Source organism: Emys orbicularis, chromosome 21 (assembly GCF_028017835.1).
Source record: "Emys orbicularis isolate rEmyOrb1 chromosome 21, rEmyOrb1.hap1, whole genome shotgun sequence".
NCBI classification, from domain to species: Eukaryota; Metazoa; Chordata; order Testudines; family Emydidae; genus Emys; species Emys orbicularis.
This window is the reverse complement of record NC_088703.1, coordinates 4,407,386-4,430,760: the sequence shown is the minus strand read 5'-3', so window position 1 is coordinate 4,430,760 and position 23,375 is coordinate 4,407,386. Positions and strand designations below refer to the sequence as shown.

General features: G+C 51.9%; 1 protein-coding gene across 1 annotated transcript; it reads right to left on the bottom strand.

The window, feature by feature from the left end:
- Positions 1-12,737: 12,737 nt before the first annotated feature.
- On the bottom strand, positions 12,738-17,678 carry LOC135893295 (NTPase KAP family P-loop domain-containing protein 1-like). The gene is made up of 3 exons (XM_065421094.1): positions 17,498-17,678; positions 14,832-16,621; positions 12,738-13,067 (listed from the first exon to the last, which is right to left on the bottom strand). Exons 1-3 carry the CDS (start codon positions 17,676-17,678, stop codon positions 12,738-12,740), a joined length of 2,301 nt encoding a protein of 766 aa, XP_065277166.1.
- Positions 17,679-23,375: the final 5,697 nt, after the last annotated feature.

Here is a 23,375-nt window from a genome sequence, read left to right as displayed (position 1 = left end):
CAGATGAGCAGGAATTTTGCACCGGGGGGGGGCAGCATGCGTTCCGGCATTTTTTTGTGAATAACAATGGTGCTTAAATCAGATTTAGGTGGCGATCGGCCACATCGTGCTTTGTGAATCTAGCACTTATGATCTAGCCTCGTAATTCCCCCTTGGTTTCAGTAATAGAGGGAGTACAACATGATTGTAGTGCAGTGGTTTTGATAAGCTGACTATTTAATAGTCATTTAAAAATTATTCTAACAGGCACATGCCCAGGGCGGAGGCTGGCACCTCGGGCCTGTGGGTGGGGGGCCAACAGCTCGGGGGAAGGAGACCGGCAGCTCGGGCCAGGGGTGGGGGAGGATGGGAGGCCGGCCCAGCGTGGCTGGGGCAGGGGTGGTCTGGGGTCCCTCCGGCCGTGGGTCGGGGGGGCATTCAGGGTGGGGGCAGGACCTCGGTGGAAGGGGCAGGGCCAGTGGGCCAGCCTCGCCAAAGCGGGGATTCACCCACCGCCCATGTATAAGACTTTTCAAGTCCTACGATTCTATGACTGGGGTGTTCACACCTCAGAACTAGTGTTTGGACTTGTCTTCGCTGTAAAAAAAAAAAAAAAAAAACCAACCCCAAAATAGCTGTGTTCTTGATTCAAGTTAACTAAATCAAGTTAAAATTCTAGTGTCAACATGGCAATTATAGTTTTAACATGATTTATCGGCGGCCCTGCCTGTCAACCAACAAGGGGATCAATTAGTGCCAACCGTTTGTGGGGGTTTTGTGCTGTGAACACCAGCTCCCTGGAAACTGAACTGAGACCCCACTATGACCACATACGCTCATTTCACATCGGATGGTAAAATCAATTACTATCAAACCGGGCTGAATTTGAGCCAGGGATCTAGAAGATTAATCTTCTTTTCCAGTGCAGAAATAGCATGGCGATCCAAATCCTTAAGGGCAGTCGAGGAGCATTCTGCAGAGCATTAATTTAATCTTCTCTTTCTGTAATGCCTCATAGTTTTGTTTGTTTCTCTAACAGTGAAATTGTGGGTGAACTTCAGCCCTTTAACGCCAAAAGAATGACCAAAGCAACAGGCACCAAGGACTACGAATGTCTCAGTGTTGAAATCAATATGGAGGAAATACTAGAAAAAGGTTTCTAGACTTGCAATTTCACTACCAAATCCATTCCCTGCTGTCTAAAACAGAAAATTCTGAAGTACCACCCCTAGTGCTTGTCCGCATGGGGTGTTATTCTGGGCCCATGGGTCTGAAGGAAGATGGTAACTAAACAGAACATCTAAAGTTGAAGGCAGCAAGATGGAGGGGAGCCCCAGCTTCCCTATTCCACAGAGGGGGCAGTGTAAAAGGAAGGGGGTTTGCATGACTCTTCAACAGGAGGATAGCAGTGGTTTGACATGGCCTATTTATCTCAGTGGCCATGTCTTCACTGCAGCACAAAAAAGGGGGACTGGGGAGGTTGAGCTCAAGACTATAGGGGAACCTGGGGTTTAACAGTACCTGAGATATGGATGCTGCAGTAGCTGCCAGGTCACCTGCACTCTATACTACTAAATTAGGTTGAATTTATAGAAGTCGGTTTTTTTAGGAAGCGATTTTATACAGTCGATTGTGTGTGTGTCCCCACTAAACCATGGATTATATTTACAAAGGTACACTCACCAGAGGTCCCTTCTCCGCCTTCAAGGTCCGGGAGCCCGCCTTGGGTGGGTTGGGAGGGTACTGGCTCCAGGGTGATAAACAGTTCCTGGCTGTCGGGGAAAACGGGTTTCTCCGCTTGCTTGCTGTGCGCTATCTTCAACCTCCTCCTCCTCATCTTCCTCGTCCCCAAAATCCGCATCCCTGTTGCATGAGAATCCATTGACGGAGTCCACGCACAGGGGTAGGGGTAGTTGTAGGGGCACCCCCTAGAATGGCATGCAGCTCATCCTAGAAGCAGCATGTCTGGGGCTCTGACCCGTAGCGGCCGTTTGCCTCTCTGGTTCTTTGGTAGGCTTGCCTGAGCTCCTTAAGTTTCACGCGGCACTGCTGCAGGTCCCTATTATAGCCTCTGTCCTTCATGCCCTTGGAGATTTTTTCAAATATTTGGGCATTTCGTCTTTTGGAACGGAGTTCTGATAGCATGGATTCGTCTCCCCATACAGTGATCAGATCCAGTACCTCCCGTTAGGTCCATGCTGGAGCTCTTTTGCAATTCTGGGACTCCATGGTCACCTGTGCTGATGAGCTCTGCATGGTCACCTGTGCTGATGAGCTTGCCACACTGGCCAAACAGGAAATGAAATTCAAAAGTTCCCAGGGCTTTTCCTGTCTACCTGGCTAGTGCATCTGAGTTGAGAGTGCTGTCCAGAGTGGTCACAATGGAGCACTCTGGGATAGCTTCCGGCGGCCAATACCATCGAATTTCGTCCACACTACCCCAAATTCGACCCGGCGATGTCAATTTCAGCACTAATCCCCTTGTCGGGGAGGAGTACAGAAATCGATTTTAAGAGCCCTTTAAGTCGACAAAAATGGCTTTGTCATGTGGACGGGTGCAGGGTTAAATCGATCTAACGCGGCTAAATTCGGCCTAAACTCGTAGTGTAGACCAGGGCTAACTGGAAGATCAGGCATCTCCTCACCACTCACATCCTCACTGGGGCTGGAAGGCTCACCGTGAACATTTGTGTCTATGTATCTCAGGAGAGCTCCTTCCTGCTTAGATAGAAAAGCTTCCTTTGCTTGCTTTCTTTTTCTGAATGCTGCCCCAGAGGGACGTTTTCTTCTTTCACTCATGACTGCTGTTCTGTGCCAGCTATAGTGGCTCTCAACACTCAGTTGAAGGGGACAAATAAGCAGGCTGGTAGCAGGGCCTGACTGAGGGAAGATATCAGCGTCTTAAGGGCCTAACTGGCTCCTACTACTTCAGTTGACTGCCTGGGTTCAGGGAAGCAGCAGGAACCAGGAAGCTCCCTGAGAAGCTGGTGTTAATTAGTCCAGGCTCCTGGGGGTGCTAGAGAGGTACATAAGAGGCTCCTCCTCCTCTCTCTCCCTACAGCGCCTGCTGCTTTCCGTTATTCCCTCTCACCTTTTCTCCTGCCTGCCTGTTATGTCTCTTGTGCCCTCCTTCCTCCAGCACAGCACTCCACCATCTCCGTGCATCTAGAGCAGAGAGAATACATATGCACCAGCGGCAGACACAATTTTCGACACTCTGGGTCCTTGTGGCGCCCCCCCACAGTCTGGCACCTGAGGCGGCCGCCTCAATTCGCCTCATGGTAAGGCCAGCCCCGCCCAGCACCCCAGCCACCCTGCGTACTGGTGAGTCCGGTAAGTTATTTTCACCCCTGGCTGTGATGGACTCTAGGGAATTCTGCAGCAGCACTGGACATAGAATTTTGTATTTTCCTGCATAAAATAAGTTTTGCCTCAGTAGTGCTGCAGTTACGCCTTTTGCCCACCAGTGGCCGCTGTGGCACTAGAACAGCCAGCATGAATGCAGCTGGCGGTTCTGGCCACACAGCGGCCTCTGCTGGGCAAAAGGCAGAACTCCAGCACTTCTGAGGCAAAATGTTTTTTATGCGGGAAAAGAATCTGCCAGACTTTATCACTCAGGGTGAGAATTTGCTCATTTCTACCCTACCTCTCTAGTGTGTTATGATCAGTTTGCGTTTTTTGTTTATTTACTAAGGTAATCTGCTTTGTTCTGTTTGCTATCCCTGATCATCACTTAAAATTTACCTTTTGTACTTAATAAACTTAATTCTTGTTTATTTCAAAACCCAGTTTATGTCATTCATATGGGGGGGGGGGGAATCTGCGTGTCTCCCTCCACATTGAGGAAGGGAACTTGCATGGTACAGCTCTCTCTATACTGTACAAGACTATATAATTTTGGGCTTGCACTCCAGAGGGTGTGTGCATAGTAGCTGCCGATGGCCCCATGCCCGGGGCTCTGCACACAGGGTCCTGGCCCCGCATGCAGGGTCCCAGCCTTGGCCCCCTTACCCATCTGTGTCCCCCCACCACCAAAGCCATGATCCCGTTCCTGGCCCCAGCTGAAGGGGGGGGGCACAGACAGGACTAAGGGGGGGTGAGGTTAAAAGTTTGGGGGGGGACCACTGGCTTTCAGCACCCCCACTGTAAAAATTGTTCCAGTGCCACTGGCTCTTGGTGAAGCCTTTAGGAAGCCAAACTTTCTCCTTGACCTCTGGAATGCCATTTCACAGCATAGCATGAGGATGACCACCTTCTGAGCAAAGTGCAATTTGCAAAAGGCTTTCCATGAAACAGACCTAAAGAATGGCTCAGCATCCCTGCCCAGGAGATACATCACTACCAAACTCACTCCAGCACTACATTACCAAGGGGGGAGGAGGAGAACTCAGCTTCAGGACTTCTTACGTAAGGCCGACGCTACATGGATGAATACTGCAACAGGCCAGCGTCCCTGACCCAGCCAGCCCAGGTTGATTATCAGACCCTGATGGGAAGGGACCATGTGATTATAAAAGCCAGCCAGCAGCACAGTTAGGAGAGCTGCAGAAGGAAGGATGTGGTCCTGGGACTAGCGCTGGACCAAAGAGATGGGTGCAGAATGAAAGGACTCAGGGCCCCCATAGCCTGGGTTAGCCAGGAAAGTAGCTTGTTTTGTGTTCCTTGGGAAGTCTTTTTTTGAAGAGACTTGGGCAGCAGCCCGCCAGATACCGCAGACATATCGTGCCCTTTGGGTTGGATAGACAGGCCGATTTCGATTAGATTCACTCAGTAAGGGTATGTCTACACTGCGGTAGACATCCATGCCCTAGCACACTCGGGCTAGCCCCCTGAATCCAGTGTTGCCCGAGGTATGTTCTCAGGCAGCTAGCCCCTCCCACGGCTTGTGCCACTGCGGCCATGCTGCGATTTTCAGTGGCCTAATTTGATCAGAGCGAGCGCAAGGACAAGCTGAGACGTACACTTCCCGGAGGCTGTGTAGACGTACCCTAAATGCTACTCCGGATCCAATCCAGGGCCAGCTATCAGTGTCACTTTGCCAGTGCGATCTCCTAGGGCAGAGCAGAAAGGCTGCCACACACACTGATGGGGCTTACCGCTGCTTGAAACAGGGAGAAGAGTCCCTCATTCAAAATGCAGCTTGTAGCTATTTACCTCCAGCAGGCGTGAGCACTCGGGCTGCTGAAGGTTGAATTTAAGGCAGATCCCCAGGGCAAATGTAACCCATGCCTGCTTGGTGTGGCACTCTGTCCCCCTCTAGTGGCACCTAGACTAGCACTAGAGATTGATGAAAGCTACAGCAGTGACTTGGGGTATGTCTACACTACGAGAGTACTTCGATTTTAGTTAATTCGACTATGTGGAATCGATATTACAAAGTCGAGCGTGTGTGTCCACACTAAGGACAGTAATTCGACTTTGTGAGACTTTGTGAGTCCACACTAACGGGGCAAGCGTCGACATTGGAAGCGGTGCACTGTGGGCAGCTATCCCACAGTTCCCGCAGTCCCCGCTGCCCATTGGAATTCTGGGTCGAGCCCCAAATGCCTTCTGGGTAAAAAAATGTGTCGAGGGTGCTTTTGGGTGCCTGTCGTCATCCGTCCGTCACTCCCGCCCTCCCTCCCTCCCTGAAAGCGCCGGCGGGAAATCAGTTCGCGCACTTTTCTGATTACTGACAGCGCGGACGCCACAGCAGTGCGAGCATGGATCCCGCTGCGACCATCGCTGCAGTTGTGGCAGTTCTCAACGCCTCGCAGCTTCTCATCCACCTTTACCAGAGGCAGCTGCAGATAAATCAGGAGAGGAGGCGACGGCACCACCGTGACGGCATGAAGTCGGACACTAGCTCCGACCTCTCAGAAAACATGAGACCCAGCGCCCAGGACATCTCGGTGTCACTGGGTCTTGTGGATACTGTTGAACGGCGATTCTGGGCCCTGGAAACAAGCACGGACTGGTGGGACCGCATAGTGCTGCAGGTCTGGGATGAATCCCAGTGGCTGCGCAACTTTCGCATGCGGAAGGGGACTTTCCTCGAACTGTGTGAGTTGCTGTCCCCTGCCCTGAAGCGAAAGGACACCCGGATGCGAGCAGCCCTGACTGTCCAGAAGCGAGTGGCCATAGCCCTCTGGAAGCTCGCAACGCCAGACAGCTACCGGTCAGTCGCTAACCACTTTGGTGTGGGCAAGTCTACCGTGGGGGTTGCTGTCATGCAAGTAGCCAAGGCAATCGTCAAGCTACTGCTATCAAAGGTAGTGACCCTGGGAAACGTGGAGCTCATCATAGATGGCTTTGCCGAGATGGGATTCCCAAACTGCGGTGGGGCTATAGATGGGACTCACATCCCTATCCTGGGACCGGACCACCAGGCCAGCCAGTACATAAACAGAAAGGGATACTTTTCCATGGTGCTGCAAGCACTGGTGGACCATCGGGGACGTTTTACTAATATCAACGTTGGATGGCCTGGCAAGGTTCATGACGCTCGGGTTTTCAGGAACTCTGGTCTGTTTAGACAGCTGCAGGAAGGTCTTTACTTCCCGGACCACAAAGTAACTGTTGGGGATGTGGAGATGCCTACAGTCATCCTCGGGGACCCTGCATACCCGCTAATGCCCTGGCTCATGAAGCCCTACACTGGCGCATTGGACTCAGGGAAAGAACTCTTCAACTACCGGCTCAGCAAGTGCAGAATGGTGGTGGAGTGTGCTTTTGGCCGTCTCAAGGGGAGATGGAGAAGCTTACTCACTCGCTGTGATCTCAGCGAGACCAATATCCCCATTGTGATAGCTGCTTGCTGTGTGCTCCACAATCTGTGTGAGAGCAAGGGGGAGACCTTTATGGCGGGGTGGGAGGTTGAGGCAAATAGCCTGGCTTCTGATTACGCCCAGCCAGACAGCCGGGCGATTAGAAGATCCCAGCGGGACGCGCTGTGCATCAGGGAGGCTTTGAAAGCCAGGTTCCTGACTGAGCAGGGTCTCCAGTGACTGTTTACTTTGTGGACACAGATGCTGAACCTGCCCCCGTTTCTTTACCCAGTTACTGTTCACTGTCCTTCCAAGTTACATACCCCCTTCACCACCTTCCCAACAAATAAAATCTGTTCCGTTTTGTTAATGAACAAGGTTCTCTTCCTTACTGTTTTCGCGGGAATGTTTTAAACCGGGGACGCAGACTGTGGCGGGGGGCGGGTTTAGTGTTCTGATGCAAATGATGCTTCTAAACTCCGGGAATGACAGGCTCCGCAGTGCTGGATTGGTTGTTTCAACGCAGCCTGCCAGCAGTCCTGGGCGGGACTGCGTGTATGTGTCGGCCAAGTGACTTTCTGGCAGGGGGCGGAGGGTAACAGACCCCCTGCTGCGTGGCTCTGTGATCCAGGATAAGGACCGCGGCATAAGATCTCTAACTGCCCTCCCCCGCCACAAAGTCACAGAGCAACCCCCTCGCACCCCAGAACATGAAAACCGCCTCCCAGACTGACCAGGGTAACTGGTGACTGCACTGTGTATGTGTCCTGATGCTGGACCTGCCCCCGCCTCTGTAGCCGGCTAAAGGTGACTGTCCTGTCCAAGTAACAAACCCCTTCCCCCCCTTCAGACAGAATCCCCTCTAAAAGACACTCTCGGAAACAGTACTTAACAGAAACAGATGTTTTATTATGAACCGCACATGAAAAGGGGGGGGAGGAAACTTGGACGTGGGCTTGTGTGAGATGGGTAGGAACGGACTTTTCAAACTTTGTGGAACGAGAGCCTTACATTGCTGCAGCAGTGTGCAGGGGCTGACTGAAAGTTTTAACGGCCCTTGCCGCCCCTCCTTCTTTGGACTTTTGGTGAGGGGGGTGTGGGACTTGGTGGCGGGGGAGGGCGGTTAGAGATAGACAGCAGCAGGGCTCTGTCCTCCTGCCTCCGGTCTTGCAGAACATCCACTAGGCGCTGGAGCGTCTCCGTTTGCTCCCTCATTAGTCCAAGCAGGGTTTGAGTAGCCTGCTGGTCCTCCTGGCGCCACCTCTCCTCCCGTTCCATGACTGCTCTGTGCATTTGTGACAAGTTCTCCCTCCACTGTGTCGTCTGGGCTGCCTGCTCTCGTGAGCAGTCCATAAGTTCATAAAACATGTCCTCACGCGTCTTCTTCTTCCTTCTCCTAATCTGCTCTAGCCTCTGGGAGTGTGATGCCAGGCTGGGTTGGGAGACAGTCGCAGATGTGTCTGTAGGAATGGGAAAAAGGGAGTGAATTCCTGAGACAGATAAATGAAGTTGCTAACAAAGAACATAGTCTTTCTCTGTGAACAACACCATGCACTGCACCTTTCACATGCGCACTCAGGACAAGGTCGAATTCTCGGCCCTCGCCTTCAGTGCCTGGGGTCTTGCAGTTGCGATCAGAGAAGCGTTGCAGGACACCTCTACTTTTGTTGCAGGAAAACATGGTAAGCCGTAGACTTGTGGCAGCTTAAAAATGTAATAGTAGCACTGGTCTCCTTTCGCACTGAAAGCAAGGCCACTCTCTGCTGGCAGCAATCAGGGAAGCATGAGCTCTGCCCCTGTCCCACCACCTCGCGGCTGTCCCCGGGAAAGATCCCTGTATGCTGCCCCTCTGCCGCCTCCACCGCGTGGCTGTAAAGCAGTCCCAATACTAACATTCCCCTCCCTAATTTAAAGCAGGGCGTCATGTGCGATATAACTCTGATGAGGATCTCGGAGAGCGAGAGGGGACGGATGCTTCGGGAGAGCATGCAGAGGCCAGGGCCGTATGCCGCCATGCTGTGCCATGCCATGATCCCGGACTACTTACTAGACTCATGGCGTGGGAACGTGTGTTACCACGGTGGACCGAACAAGATCGCCCTGCCACGGAACCTGATGCGCATGCTTGAGCGGTACCTCCAGGAGAGCTATGCTGAGCTATCCCAGGAGGACTCTCTGTCAATTCCCGGGCACATTGACCGTCTTTTCGTTTAACTGCAGTAGAAGGGACTACAGAGTGGAGCGTCCTGTGGTGGCCTAATCATGAATATCCGGACATTATTTGATTTTTTGTACATAGTTGGGACTAAATAGTTGACTAAGCCAAAGAAATCATGAACACCAAATTGCTGATATAGTTTATATTCCTGTTTTGTTATAAATAAAAGTTTCTATGTTTAAATGAGTGAATGAAAAGCCCATTCTTAACAATATAAATATTCCAGTTATGTTAAAATTAAATGTTTAGATGTTTAAAGCACTCACTGCTTGATCCTTCCCCTGATTCGGTGTCCGGGGTAACGGCTGTGGACGGTTGGTAGGGGATCTCGGTAAGGGTGATGAAGAGCTCCTGGCTGTTGGGGAAATCAGCGGTGCAAGCGCTGTCGACTGCCTCGTCCTCCTCATCTCCTTCCTCATCTTCCCCGTCCGCTAACATTTCCGACGAGGAACCAGCCGTGGACAATATCCCATCCTCAGAGTCCACGGTCAGTGGTGGGGTAGTGGTGGCGGCCGCACCTAGGATGGAATGCAGTGCCTCGTAGAAACGGGATGTGTGGGGCTGGGATCCGGAGCGTCGGTTTGCCTCTTTGGTTTTTTGGTAGCCTTGTCTCAGCTCCTTGATTTTCACGCGGCACTGCGTTGCATCCCGGCTGTATCCTCTCTCTGCCATGGCTTTAGAGATCTTCTCGTAGATCTTTGCATTCCTTCTTTTGGAGCGCAGCTCTGAAAGCACGGACTCATCGCCCCACACAGCGATGAGATCCAAGACTTCCCGATCAGTCCATGCTGGGGCCCTCTTTCTATTAGATTGCACGGCCATCTCTGCTGGAGAGCTCTGCATCGTTGCCAGTGCTGCTGAGCTCTCCACGCTGTCCAAACAGAAAATGAGATTCAAACTGCCCAGACAGGAAAAGGAATTCAAATTTTCCCGGGGCTTTTCCTGTGTGGCTGGTCAGAGCATCCGAGCTCGAAGTGCTGTCCAGAGCGTCAACAGAGTGGTGCACTGTGGGATAGCTCCCGGAGCTATTACCGTTGATTTCCATCCACACCTAGCCTAATTCGATATTGCCATTTCGAATTTAGCGCTACTCCTCTCGTTTTCGAGGAGTACAGAAGTCGAATTTACGAGAGCTTTATGTCGAACTAAATAGGTTCGTGGTGTGGACGGGTGCAGGGTTAATTCGATGTAACGGCGCTAAATTCGACATAAACTCCTAGTGTAGACCAGAAAGAGATGTCTTCTAGCTCATGCAGTAGCAGTTCATGCATTAAGCTCCAGAGACCCCAGGTTTGATCCCAGCTGATGACAACCGGCATCTGTCAACTTTACACAAGCAAAGCCTAAAACCAAAGTTCTCTTTGGGAACCTTAATGACTGTGTCTAGGTGCCAATGAGTGGCCTCCTCCCAGGTGCCCCCTTGTGGCCACTGCAAGTGGTCCCTCGCCGCAGTTTCCCCTCCTAGTTCCGCAATAAACTCAAAAAGGACTTTGCAAATCCAATAACAGCATGCCTTAGGGTCTGGTTGAGTAACTTAAAATTCAGAATTAAACACAAAAATCTTCCCTCCAGCCTTAAGCGGGGCCTAAGACTTTCCTGTTTTGGTAGGCTACTCCCAGCCCTTCCTAGTATGGCCAGCTCCTCAGAGTCTTCCCTGTAGGAGTCTGTCTCCAGCCTTCCTGAGCTTCCCCACAGCTTCCTGCTGCTCTTATAGGGGAATCACCTGCTGGCTGCACATGTGTGCCTACTTAGTAAGTAGGGCTGGCCAGTCCCAGGCTTCAAGCCCTTATGGGTATGTCTGCACTGCAATTAAAAAGGCAGGCCAACATGTTAGAGTAGGCATGGAAGGATTCCATTTTTTTAATCGGTAGATGTCGGTCAATGTCAGTTTCACTGTCCACACACAAACTCATGAAAAAATATCTCCATGGATAATGACCGGAATTTACAGCTGGGCAACGTAAGACAATGCTGCTTGAGAACTTACTCGAGTTTGATTTAAGGATGTTTACTTTGCCGAGTTTGACATGTGATGTTGACAGTTTGTGGCTTAATAGGTACAACGCTCTTAAATCTCATCATCTATTGTCATTACATAAGTATTGATTGACGCCCCCACCCCATAATTTTCCTGCAACTGAAAATTTCAATCTGTAAAAATAAAGATATGCTTAAAAATAAACATGGATATTTGTGAGGAAGCGGCTTCTTTCCCTTTGTTATGTTATACATGAACCTTAATGTTGTGCATGAATACTGTGTGTGCCTCAGTTTCCCTGTATATTACACCAATGCCTAGGCGGTGGGGATAAGAATAAGAATTGAGATCCTCAAGGATAGGTGAGGCTCCTCCAGCTGCCTGTACGTAGGCAGTGGCCAATCCCCTTTGTAACCGGAGAACCAGGAGGGAGATGCAACCAGGTGACACTTTGTCCAGGAAGTAAGACAGAGAACTGAGATGGGGCAACAGGTGTGGCTGTTGGAAGCAGAGCAGTCTTCTGTTTTGGGGCTCAAGGGGGAGGGTCAGGACCTCAAGGCTTTGGCGTTCCCTCCCCCCAAGATGGACTTTACTGAATGGTCCTGCTTTCTGTGTTAACAAGCTCTGTTCTACTCTTTGTTACTGTTGACTAATAAACCTTCTGTTTTATATGCTGGCTGAGAGTCATGGCTGACTGCGGAGTTGGGGTGCAGGGTCCCTCTGGCTTCTCCCAGGGTCCCAGCCAGGTGGACCCCGCTGCAGGAAGTGCATGGGGGTGCTAAATGCTCCGAGGCCAGACCCAGGAAGGCCTTAGCTGAAAAGACTTCATGGCACACTACACTAGAGTCCTGTCTGGCTTCATACAGAGCAATTCCAGAGCACATGGCCTGTGACTCTGTGACAATATTATCCATCAAAATTATAAAACAAAAAAAACCTGATTTAAGCCAAGCCTGGTGCTCAGATGTTTTTGGGGTGGGTGTCCTAAATTCCTAAAGCCTCTACAGGAAAGAGATCAGGAAAGGACCATTTGTTAACATAATTTTATTAAATTCAAAAATATTCACTGGTTACCTTCCTGTGTAGACAGCCAGGCCCACTGTGGAACCTATTACCTCCCATCATCATGTTTGTGAGTGTGGGGCGGGGGGGGGTGTGTGTGTGGAGTGTCACAGGTGTCCATCACTTCTGACTTACAATAGTGTGAGATTGGAATCCAGCCCAATAGATCAGTGGAAATATGAATCCACAGGCCTCTGCCCTTGCCTCGCTCCCCTGCTGCGAGAGATAGCACCGATGGCATGAGAGAGCTCCCTGGACTGTGCCACCTCCACGGGGCGATCACCCCGGTTCCACTGTGCCTGGGGACACAGCGGAAGGGGCAAGTTTTGTCCTTAATGCGCCGGTACAGTTAGTGCGTATAACACATGCACTGTTACTTTCCTAACACATGCACTAAAATATGCACTAAACCCATTTTGCAGATGAGGCAATGGAGACCCAGAAAGAAGGAGCAACTTGCTCAAAACCACAAGAAGCCAGGGGCAGCACTAGGAATAGATCCCAGAAGTTCTGATTCCCAGTCTCCTGCTGTACTAACCAGACAAAACTACTGTGACATCCAGTGTCTAAAGATCCACTATGTTGACATGAATGTGCCCCAAATCCCTCAGATATACTATAGTGCCCCATTCACATCACTAACTGTTCCGTAGCCACTTTATTGCTTTGTCCGTGACATGTCATTGATGGTGCAGAGAGGTACAATGATGGGGAAAGTCCAGATCTTGCTTCCAGTTTTCTACAGGACTCAGATTTATCTCTTCTCCTGAAGATCTTCCCTGGAGATGTTCAAAGACAGCCTGCTCCCTCTAACCACGTTCTCTCTTAAGCCAAACATGTTCTTCTGAGCCTCCTGCCTGACATATAACGGGACTGAGGATGCAACAGAAGGGGATAAACTCGGCTGGGGAAGAACTCCAAGGAAATATATGCTAAAGAGGGTCCATTCGCCAAGGCTCATGCTGAGGGCTTCTTTGATTTCATTGTTGTCACTGTAAACCAGGGCACGTCCATTTAGATTATGGTCCCTCAGCCTCTGTTTATACTCCTGGACGTTTTCTTCCTTAAATCCAACTGTGTCCATCTGGAAGAGAAGAGGAAGCTTCCATTAGCGCCGCACATATATTTGAAATGTTTCACAACACATTCTTAGGAAGATTCCGTGATGGCTCCAGAGAGGAACCTGTGTCAGCTCATTCAGATTCTAGCAAACAAGACGTGCCAGCAGGCTGCAGGACTATCAACAGTATCTGGAAAATCCCTCTGGTGTATGTTGGAATACTACTGGAGGTACCACTGATCAAGTCGGTATGATAAGTACAGAAGATCAGGCAACTAAGGGGAAAGGGATAGTGTGGTGTACTGAGGAGTGTGTTGGAATTGCAAGCTATCACTTTAAGAGTGAGGGGGTTTCCTAGGTCCTGCTTGCAGGCGAAAGGGCTCTTTAGGGAAGTGCGCAGTCAGAGTCAGCCTGCAGTGGGATGAGTTGGGCCTCGCTACCTTAGGGAGCAGCCTGCTTTGTCTCCTCTGTTTATTGGTTCTCATGTATTATTCTGGATTCTAAGAAATAAAGTGGTGTTACGTTACAACCTTCCAGCAAGAGTATTTATGTTTTTATCTCACTTCTCTGTGTGCATGCTGTGAACATAACACATACCTAAGAATCCTCCGTAGTCGTAAGACAGACAGAAGTCATTTCAGAGAGTAAAGGAGGATCCCCTTGGCATGGGCACCAGGTTTGTATAATTTTTGGTGGTGCCCATAATGGGTCCATGCAGAGCCGTCTCGTCCATAGGACAGCCTGGGGCAATCACCCTGGGCCCTGTGCTTTGGGGGGGCCTTGTGCTTCAGGGGCACACAGGGTCCAGGGCAGCCTGTGGGGGTAGTGGGGGGGCCTGGCACCGGCAGCAGCGAGCAACCCAGTTCCAGTCTGCCCTGCCCCGCCGACTCCCAGCATCACTCAGGGGTGGGGGTGGAAGCCAGAAGGAGGTGGGGCCCGGGCTTGGGGGAAGGGGTGGAATGGGGGCGGGGTGGGGTAAGCCCAAATAATGTTGGTGCCAGGCCCACATTCCTAAATATTGGTGGAGCACGGGCACCCCAGGCCCATATAACTCGCCGCCTATGCCCCTTGGAGATCTGGCCAAGGACTTTAGGGTCAGAGGACAGAGCTCCAAGGATCAGAGTTGTTGTTCCAAGAATAAATTTCCTGGGTCATTTCAAGCATGTACCAAGGGTCAGGAGCGGCTAGAGATCCCTAAAAGTAGGGGGGTCCCCCCACACCACTCCTTGCCCTGAGGCCCTGCCTCTGTGCCTCCCCTTCTCCCTTCGCCCTCGCCCCGCCCATTCTCCTGAGGCCCCAATCCCACGCCACCTCTTCCCCTCCATACCCTGTCCTCCACTCGCTCCTCCCCGCCCCCTCCTCCTGCTGCTCACCCCTTACGACAGGGGAAAAGTGCACAGCTCTTCCACTTTTAAAAGTGATGGAGCTCTGGCCTCTTGGCCCCCCCTGTTGCAGCGCTTCTGCCATGGGTTAAGCATAGTCATTATGAATTTAAAAAATCCCCTGAAGTGTTGAGGGTATCCAGGACAGCAACTGCTATGTTCCTAACGCTACTCAGAGGGTAACAGTCAATCCTAAAACCTGAGTCCAGCTCTGCAGCACACTCATGGTTTGCTTTTGCAAATGCACCGGTCAGATGGGATAGTTTTCTCCCAGCTCCAGTGCCCATAGCCCTCATCTCCCTCTCAGCGTGAGGAGCAGCTGTCACGTGGCTTGCTATTAAGTAGCAAGGGACAGTCTACCTACCGCTGACTCTGCGGGGTGGCAGGAAGCAGGACAGTCACCTACCTCTCTGCAGACATCATCCACCGTCATACCCAGCAGGGTGCACGCGGTGAGCCTGTTGAACTTCTTTGTCCGTTTCAGGCTGTGACTGCCGCGTTGCAGCTCCATCTGCCTTTTCAAGGACAGGTCTAAGTTGACCGTGTAGGGCAAGTAGAAGATGGCCTCCTTCACCCGAAACCTGCCACACAGGAAGTTGTGGAAGAGCTCGGGATCCCGGTCCAGTTCCAGAAGCTTTTCCATCTGGCCTTTAAGCATGTCCAGCTCTTCCACGTACTTCTCATAGACCTCCCACAGGAACATGTCCGGGGGGAGTGGGCTTCCTTGGCAGCAGCCCAGGCTGCTCCTCTGCTCCTCATCCTCGATGCACTGCAAGACCCAGCTCAGACGGCATGGCCACTGGTTGGCAAGGAGCACCCAGTCCACCACCTTCTTTGGACACACCTCGTCCTTGGGGACGTTACTCGCCAGGAGCCTGATGGTGATGGTGATGGAGTTCACGATCCGCCGCATCTGCACCACGTTGTCTGTCATGTATTCCTTCAAAGAGTCATCCAGAAGGTAGTCAAAAGCTTCTTGAATGAGGTCTTTGGCTCTGATGCCCTTCCCATAGCCACCGGGTCCTGGTTCCTGGGTTCTGAGGTCTCTGACAATGAGAGGTATCTGGCTATCATCTGCACCTGGATTCTCTGCATTGTGGTTGGCAGAATTGTAGCAAGGGACTGAGAGAAAGTTGGAGTTAGCTTCCATCTTGGGATCCTGCTGGAAGCCTACCTCCTCCTCTAGGTCTTTCTCTTGCCACTTCCGGCGCTCGGTGATGTCCCTGATCAGTCTCAGCTTGGTGTCACAGTCCATCCGAGGGACAGAGAAGGGCAGGGTGACGATGCGGTTTAAGAACTCGTAGCCGTTGTTGGCCATGCCCTTCATGTACATGGAGCTTTCCACGCAGTCGACGATGATACTCGGGTCGACAGCCAGGATGGAGATAAAAGGGGCATCATAGTCCGAGAGGAGGATGTTCATGGCGTCCAGGACGCCGACCACCTTGTCGGGGCTGCACCTGTCCAAGTGGGTGATCTCTAGCACCACCTGCAGCTTCCGCCGCTGGAAGATTTCCATGAACTGAAGGAACCTGCTGACTGTCCTCACTTCGCTTTTAACGCTGCTCATGAAGCCCAGCTGAGCGCTGAGATCTGTCCGATTCATCTGTCTCTCCAGCTGGGTCTTCTGGGTAATGATGACGTTTCGTACCACCATGATGGCAATCCGAATGGCAGCGGCCGCAGAGACGCCAACGGCTGTCGCCCCGATGCCCTCCACGACAGCTATTGCGTCTCCCGAGGCATCCCCAACGGGGATCCCAACCACTAGGAGGAGAACGCCCACCCCAATAGCTACCACGGTCACAAGGATCACAGCAGCCCACAGGGGGAGGCAGAGGTACTTCTTGCTAACCCATTCCTGATCCCCTGGTCTCTCGATGATGCCACATTTCCTGCCTATGGACCTGTAAATGCTCACGGGTAGGAGACCAAAGTGTCTTTCGATGCCATCACACAGCGTGGTGATGAGGCCTGCCCATAGCTGGTCGCTGCCCGCATACTCCCAGGCACTGAAATGGATGAAGACATGCTGGACGTTCTTTCTCTGCTTCTGCTGCTCCGTCAGGACCGGCTGATAGAAGATCATGAGAAACAGGAGCTTGAGCAGATCCCGGCCAGAGCTCCCACGTTGCTTTTTCCCCGTCCGCTGAAGTTCCTGCTGGTCTTTCTTTGTTGATTCGCTAACCATGTTCTCTGCCATAAGAGAGGAAGGCGTATGTTAGACACCTGGCAGTACCTTAAATCTTTCCTCCTCAAAGATCTTCCAGATTGACAATTCAGCCCCCCTGGGGAGCATTCAAGAATGGGAGAAGGTTGTAATCCCCATCCTCTCCCATCCCTTCCCCTCCTTATGTTCCCCAGGCAGGGCCGTCCCTAGCCATTTGGGTGCCCTATGCAGCTCCCCTGTGGGGGGGGGGCTGTGGGGGGCCCCAGGCATCCCCCTCCCCAGGGTCTGGGAGGCAGGAGCTGTGGGGGGCCACTTTTGGGAGCCCCACAGGCCCAGAGTGGCCCGGGGGATTAGCGGGGGGCTGGGAGCAGCCCGCTCCACTTCCCTCGCCCCGGCCCCAGCTGTGTCTCTTGGGGGAGGGGGCTTGGGAGAAGGGATCCCCCCGCCACTCACCAGCAGCGGTGGGAAGCGAAGCAGCCCGGTCCCAGCCCGCTCTACTCCTCCAGTTCCCAGCCGCAGCGCTCCGCTTCCTGCCGCCGGTGAGTGCGGGGGGCGATCCTTTCCCCACACTCACCGGTGGCAGGAAGCGGAGCGCCGCGGCTGGGAGCTGGCGGAGTAGAGCGGACTGGGGCCAGGTTGCTCTGCTTCCTGCCGCTGCCGGTGAGAGCGGGGTCGCTGGGGGAAGAGGTGGAATGGGGGCGAGCCGGGGGGGGAGAGGGGGGGGGAGGGTAAGAGGCAGGGCGGAGGGAGTTGTCCGGGGCCCCACACCCCCCTAGGGATGGCCCTGCCCCTTGCCAGGGGGGCCGGCCAAGAGATAGGGCTGGTCACTGGGGCTGGTGCTGCCGCGTATGCCGCACGCAGCTGCCTAGGGCACCATTAAATTTGGACAGGGCAGTACTCACGCTGGATTGTCTGTAAGAGCAGGTTTTTGCAGTGTCCCCATGGTGCATAAAACCCGACAGTCACTGGCGTGGGCACACTGTACAGGGCCTTTGCTAAGGCGAAGCAGTAGACATCCTCTTTGGTCTGGAACTCTGCAACAGGGACAAGGGAAAACACGAAGATCAGCTTCACCGAGAGCATCAGTGGTGGATGCTCGATTACTCCCGTTCTTTTCCTTGTGAGCTTTTAATACTTGGCAAAGGTCCGAGACCCATCGTGTTCCTGGCCTCTGCACTCAGATTCCCATCAAGAAAGCCACTTAGGGTATGTCTATGCTGGAGCTGGAGGTGGGATCTCCAACTCTGGTAGACATATTCACACTAGCTCTGAGCAAGCCAGCATGCTAAAAATAGCAGTGTCTAGCTGCCACAGGTAGGATCCCATCTGAAATCCTCCTAGATATGTTCTCAGGGCAGCTAGCCCTCCTGCCTCTCATACTAATGTAGCTGCAGTGGGGGAAACCACACAGAACCCCAGAAATAAGGAGTACATTTTTAACAGGGAGAGCAATTAGCCACTGGAACAATTGACCAAGGTTGATGGTGGATTCTCAATCCACGGACAATTTTTAAATCAAGACTGGATGTTTGTCTAAAAGATCTGCTCTGGGAATTGTGTTGGGGCAGTTCTCCAGCCTGTGCTATGCAGGAGGTCAGACTAGATCAGTGGTCCCCAACCTTTCAGTGTGGCGGGCGCCGGACGACCAGCCACCGAAATACCGCCGAGAAGCGGCGTCATCGAGAAGCGTGGCCGCCAAAATGCCGCAGAGAAGCAGCGTCATCAAGAAGCGTTGCTGCCGAAATGCCACTGCTTCTCAGCGGCATTTCGGCAGCAACGCTTCTCGATGATGCCGCTTCTCGGCGGCATTTCGGCGGCTGACGCTTCTTGGCGTTGACGCTTCTCGGCGGCATTTCGGCGGCTACTTGTCCGGCAGGCGCACATAAATGCCCCGGCGGGCGCCATGTTGGGGACCACTGGACTAGATGATCACAATGGTCCCTTCTGGCCTGGGAATCTATGAAACCCCTGGTGTGTGGGGGATATGAGGGACAATGGTATAGAGCAGGGGGGCATGGGAAACACAGAGCCCTTGGCATTGGGGGATTGATGGGGGAGTTTCAGGAAGTCCTGAAATAGTGGGGGATGGGAGGATGGCACTCAGAGGGGAAATGGAGGGATATGCAAAGAGACCCTAGTGTGGCCAACAGAAGCAACGAAGTGTTGTTTAAGTCATTATTTTATTAATAAACTTGCACCCTGCTATGTTGGGAAGAAAGACAACCTAACTCCAAAGGGCTTTATGCAAATAGTGGAACGAGACCTAATGAGAAAATAACACATTCATGGAAGCACCTATTGCAGAACACCAGGCATCCTGAAGGCTCCATTTTCCTATTGAAGTTTTAGGGGGAGATTAGCGCCCATCTCTGCCTTGGAAAATTTCCTCAGCAGCAACCCTTAGATGCAATTTGGCTGTTGCATGTTGTTTTCTTGTGGGATAGCAGGTGGTGCTGTTGCCTGCCTGTGCTGCACGGCCATTAGCTCTAGCTAGTGTTTTCAGATTGAGCGTTGTTGCTAAGCTGTAGTTGCTAAGGACGCAGCTGGTTAAATGATGAATTGACCGGACTTCCCTGAGATGTAGTCACCATGTCCTACTAGGTGTAGTATTGGGCCTGGTGTAAGATTTAAGGCCTGAACCAGAGGCTATGAACCAGTCAGGCCAATACAACAGATGCTTACAAGTTCTCTGTCCAGTACATGAACTTGGCAAAGTTGTTGCTAGTGCACTAGGCTCTGGATATTTACATAAATATATGGCAGCAAATACAGATACATCCCAATCTAGTACAAGATAAGATGGTTTGACAAAATAACGAATAGAAATTTTTTGTTCAAGATATTAGGAACAAGGGGAGGTAGCAAACGCCATAAAACACGTAAGGTGGTACGCAAGTTGTTTGTTTCAGGCTATAAATATCAGAGTACCTCACCTTAACCCTTTGTGTGGCTTAGGGGGTAGCAGAGACTTCTGCTGCTGATTGAGCCACTCCTTACCCCAGAGCACTCATGGGTTAGTGTACATGTAACCACAGAGCCAGGGTGCTAGGACTGTGCCTTTGGGGCAATAACCTGTCTGAGGGCCTTTGTCACCAGACCATGCCTGTGGTCTTTCTTTATGAGTAACATTGAGGTCTGCTGAATTAGCAGGCTGCATTATCATAGAATATCAGGGTTGGAAGGGACCAAAGGTCATCAAGTCCAGTCCCCTGCCTTCACTAGCAGGACCAAGTACTGATTTTGCCCCAGATCCCTAAGTGGCCCCCTCAAGGATGGAACTCACAACCCTGGGTTTAGCAGGCCAATGCTCAAACCACTGAGCTATCCTCACTGTTCTTAATCTACCCCCCCCCCCCCCCGAGGTCTCATGCTGGACTCTAACAAAGATTGGTTTAAAACCTTGAAGGAGGAGGTTTAATATCCCTTCTAACATTCATGGTAGTATTGGATGTGGCCTAGTAAACAGAGCACTGAGCTTGATCTCAGGAAAGCTGGGTTCTATTCCTGCCTCTCCCACAGGGTGACCTTTGGTGAGGCTCTCTACCTCAGTTTCCCCATGTGTAAAAGGGGACTAATAATACTGATTCTCCTTTTTAAAGTGCTTTGAGATCTACAAATAATAGCTAGGGCAGTGGCTCTGAAACTTTTTTACTGGTGACCCCTTTCACATACCAAGTCTCTGAGTACGACCCCCCCCTTATAAATTAAAAACACTGTTTTATATATTTAACACCATTATAAATGCTGGAGGCAAAGCGGGGTTTGGGGTGGAGGCTGACAGCTCATGACCCCCCATGTAATAACCTCTCAACCCCCTGAGGGATCCCGACCCCCAGTTTGAGAACCCCTGAGCTAGGGATTATTATTAACTATTCTAACTCTGGCTAGCCAGATAAATCATCCAGCTCCTCTTTGAATTGCATTCAAGTCTTGATCTCAGCCACAAAAGTCAGATGCCTGGGAAAGCGACATGGGGAATAAAAGCCACTAGTTGTGGTCATCTTCCTGGCAGAAATCCCACGGAATGGGAGCCGTCTACATCCATTACCAGGAGCCCAGGAATAACAAGGGTCCAAAACGCCAGCTGTAGAGCTGCTTGGCCACCTCCTTCAGGCCAGGCACCCAGTGATACTCCCAGCTTTTCAGGGCATCTTTGGGCATGTATTTAAATAGAGGCAGCACCACCTGCTCAGCCCTTCTTTATCCATCCCCTTTCCCTTCATTTGCACGCAACCTTCTAATGGCCAAAGGTTCCCCCTTTCCTTCCCTCCTTGGTTAAACAAGCCGGTTAAACAGCAAGAGGCGAGGGAGTGATAAGCACCAGCAGGCGGAGGACCAGTGGAACTCCACTTTTGAAACTATGCCAGCCACAACCGCACCTAAGGGAGGGGCTGGAACAAGAAACCGGGCCCCATTCCTGCAGGTTATTGGGGCTCCCCCCCCAGGCAGATGGCCTCTCCCAGCTGCTGCTCTCCCAGGATAGAATCCGGTCTCTCCCCTCCCCAAGGCAGGCACGCAGCCTTCACCCACTTGCTGCCCCGTAGCCCACTGCTCTGCCTCAATCCAGAGCCTCCTGCTGTCTGACGGCAAGGCCCATAATAACCCAATGATGCAGTCCCTGGCATCTGACCCTTTGAAGGCAGATCAGTAACCCTCCATAGATGGCTCTCTCCGCGCCTTGCTTCCTTGCTGAAAACACCCATTTCTACAGATGCTAACCTTCGCCTTAAATATTAAATACTGAATGGGGGAGGCAACATAGTGACAGATGGTGTGGAAAAAGCTGAAGTACTCAATGCTTTTTTTGCCTCGGTCTTCACAGAGAAGGTCAGCTCCCAGACTGCTGCACTGGGCAACACAGCATGGGGAGGAGGTGAGCAGCCCACAGTGGTGAAAGAACAGGTTAAGGACCATTTAGAAAAGCTGGACATGCACAAGTCCATGGGTCCAGACCTAATGCATCCAAGGGTGCTGAGAGAGTTGGCTGATGTGATTGCAGAGCCATTGGCCATTATCTTTGAAAATTCGTGACGATCGGGGGAGTTCCCGGACGCTTGGAAAAAGGCAAATATAGTGCCCATATTTTAAAAAGGGAAAAAAGAGAACCCGGGGAACTACAGACCAGTCTCACTTCAGTCCCCAGCAAAATCATGGAGCAGGTCCTCAAGGAATCCATTTTGAAGCACTTGGAGAAGAGGAAGGTGATCAGGAAAAGTCAACATGGATTCAACAAGGGCAAGTCATGCCTGACCAACCTGATTGCCTTCTATGATGAGATAACTGGCTTTGTGGCTATTAGGGTGACCAGAACGCAAGTGTGAAAAATTGGGACAGTGGGTGGGGGGTAATAGGAGCCTGTATAAGAAAAAGACCCCAAAAATGGGACTGTCCCTATAAAATCGGGACATCTGGTAACCCTAGTGGATATGGGGAAAGCAGTGGATGTGAAATCTTGACTTTAGCAAAGCTTTTGATATGGTCTCCCACAGTATTCTTGCCAACAAGTTAAAAAAGTATGGATTAGACGAATGGACTATAAGGTGGATAGAAAGCTGGCTAGATTGTTGGGCTCAACGGGTAGTGATCAATGGCTCGATGTCTAGTTGGCAGCCGGTATCAAGGGGAGTGCCCCAGGGGTCGGTCCTGGGGCCAGTTTTTTTCAACATCTTTATTAATGACCTGGATGATGGGATTAATTGTACCCTCAGCAAATTCACAGATGACACTAAGCTGGGGGGAGAGGTAGATACGCTGGAGAGTAGGGAGAGGGTCCAGAGTGACTTAGACAAATTGGAGGATTGGGCCAAAAGAAATCTGATGAGGTTCAACAAGGACAAGTGCAGAGTCCTGCACTTAGGACAGAAGAATCCCATGCACCGCTACAGGCTGGGGACCGACTGGCTAAGCAGCAGTTCTGCAGAAAAGGACCTGGGGATCATAGGTGCCAACTTTTCCGGGTGCTGGTGGGTGCTCGCCTCCGCCCCGCCTCGCCCCCTCCTGCTCCTGCCCCGTCCCCATCTCAAACCCATCCCCAAATCCCTGCCCCAACCCCGCCTCTTCCCCGCGCGTGCCGCGTTCCCCCTCCTCCCCCCTCCCTCCCAGTGCTTGCCACCGCGAATCAGCTGTTTCGTGGCGGGAAGCGCTGGGAGGGAGGGGGGAGAAGCGGAGCCGTGGCGCTCGGGGGGGAGGCGGAGGGGAGCTGGGGCGGGGGTGCAGGGCGGGGAGCTGCCGGTGGGTGCAGAGCACCCACCAATTTTTCCCAGTGGGTGATCCAGCCCCGGAGCACCCATGGAGTCGGTGCCTATGATGAGGATTACAGTGGACAAGAAGCTGGATATGAGTCAGCAGTGTGCTCTTGTTGCCAAGACGGCCAACGGCATATTGGGCTGTATTAGTAGGAGCATTGCCAGCAGATCGAGGGAAGTGATTATTCCCCTCTATTCGGCACTGGTGAGGCCACACCTGGAGTATTGCATCCAGTTTTGGTCCCCCCACTACAGAAGGGATGTGGACAAATTGGAGAGAGTCCAGCGGAGGACAACAAAAATGATTAGGGGGGCTGGGGCACATGACTTACGAGGAGAGGCTGAGGGAACTGGGGTTATTTAGTCTGCAGAAGAGAAGAGTGAGGGGGGATTTCATAGCAGCCTTCAACTACCTGAAGGTGGGTTCCAAATCGGATAGAGCTCGGCTGTTCTCAGTGGTGGCAGATGACAGAACAAGGAGCAATGGTCTCAAGTTGCAGTGGGGGAGGTCTAGGTTGGATATTAGGAAACACTA

Excerpts from the sequence above, each read along its gene's own strand:
- LOC135893295 (XM_065421094.1), bottom strand. The coding sequence starts at position 17,678 with ATGCTCTCGGTGAAGCTGATCTTCGTGTTTTCCCTTGTCCCTGTTGCA. Across the intron at positions 16,622-17,497 it reads GCTCTTACAGACAATCCAGC|AGAACATGGTTAGCGAATCA; the intron begins GTGAGTACTGCC and ends CTCTTATGGCAG. Across the intron at positions 13,068-14,831 it reads TGGATGATGTCTGCAGAGAG|ATGGACACAGTTGGATTTAA; the intron begins GTAGGTGACTGT and ends CTTCTCTTCCAG.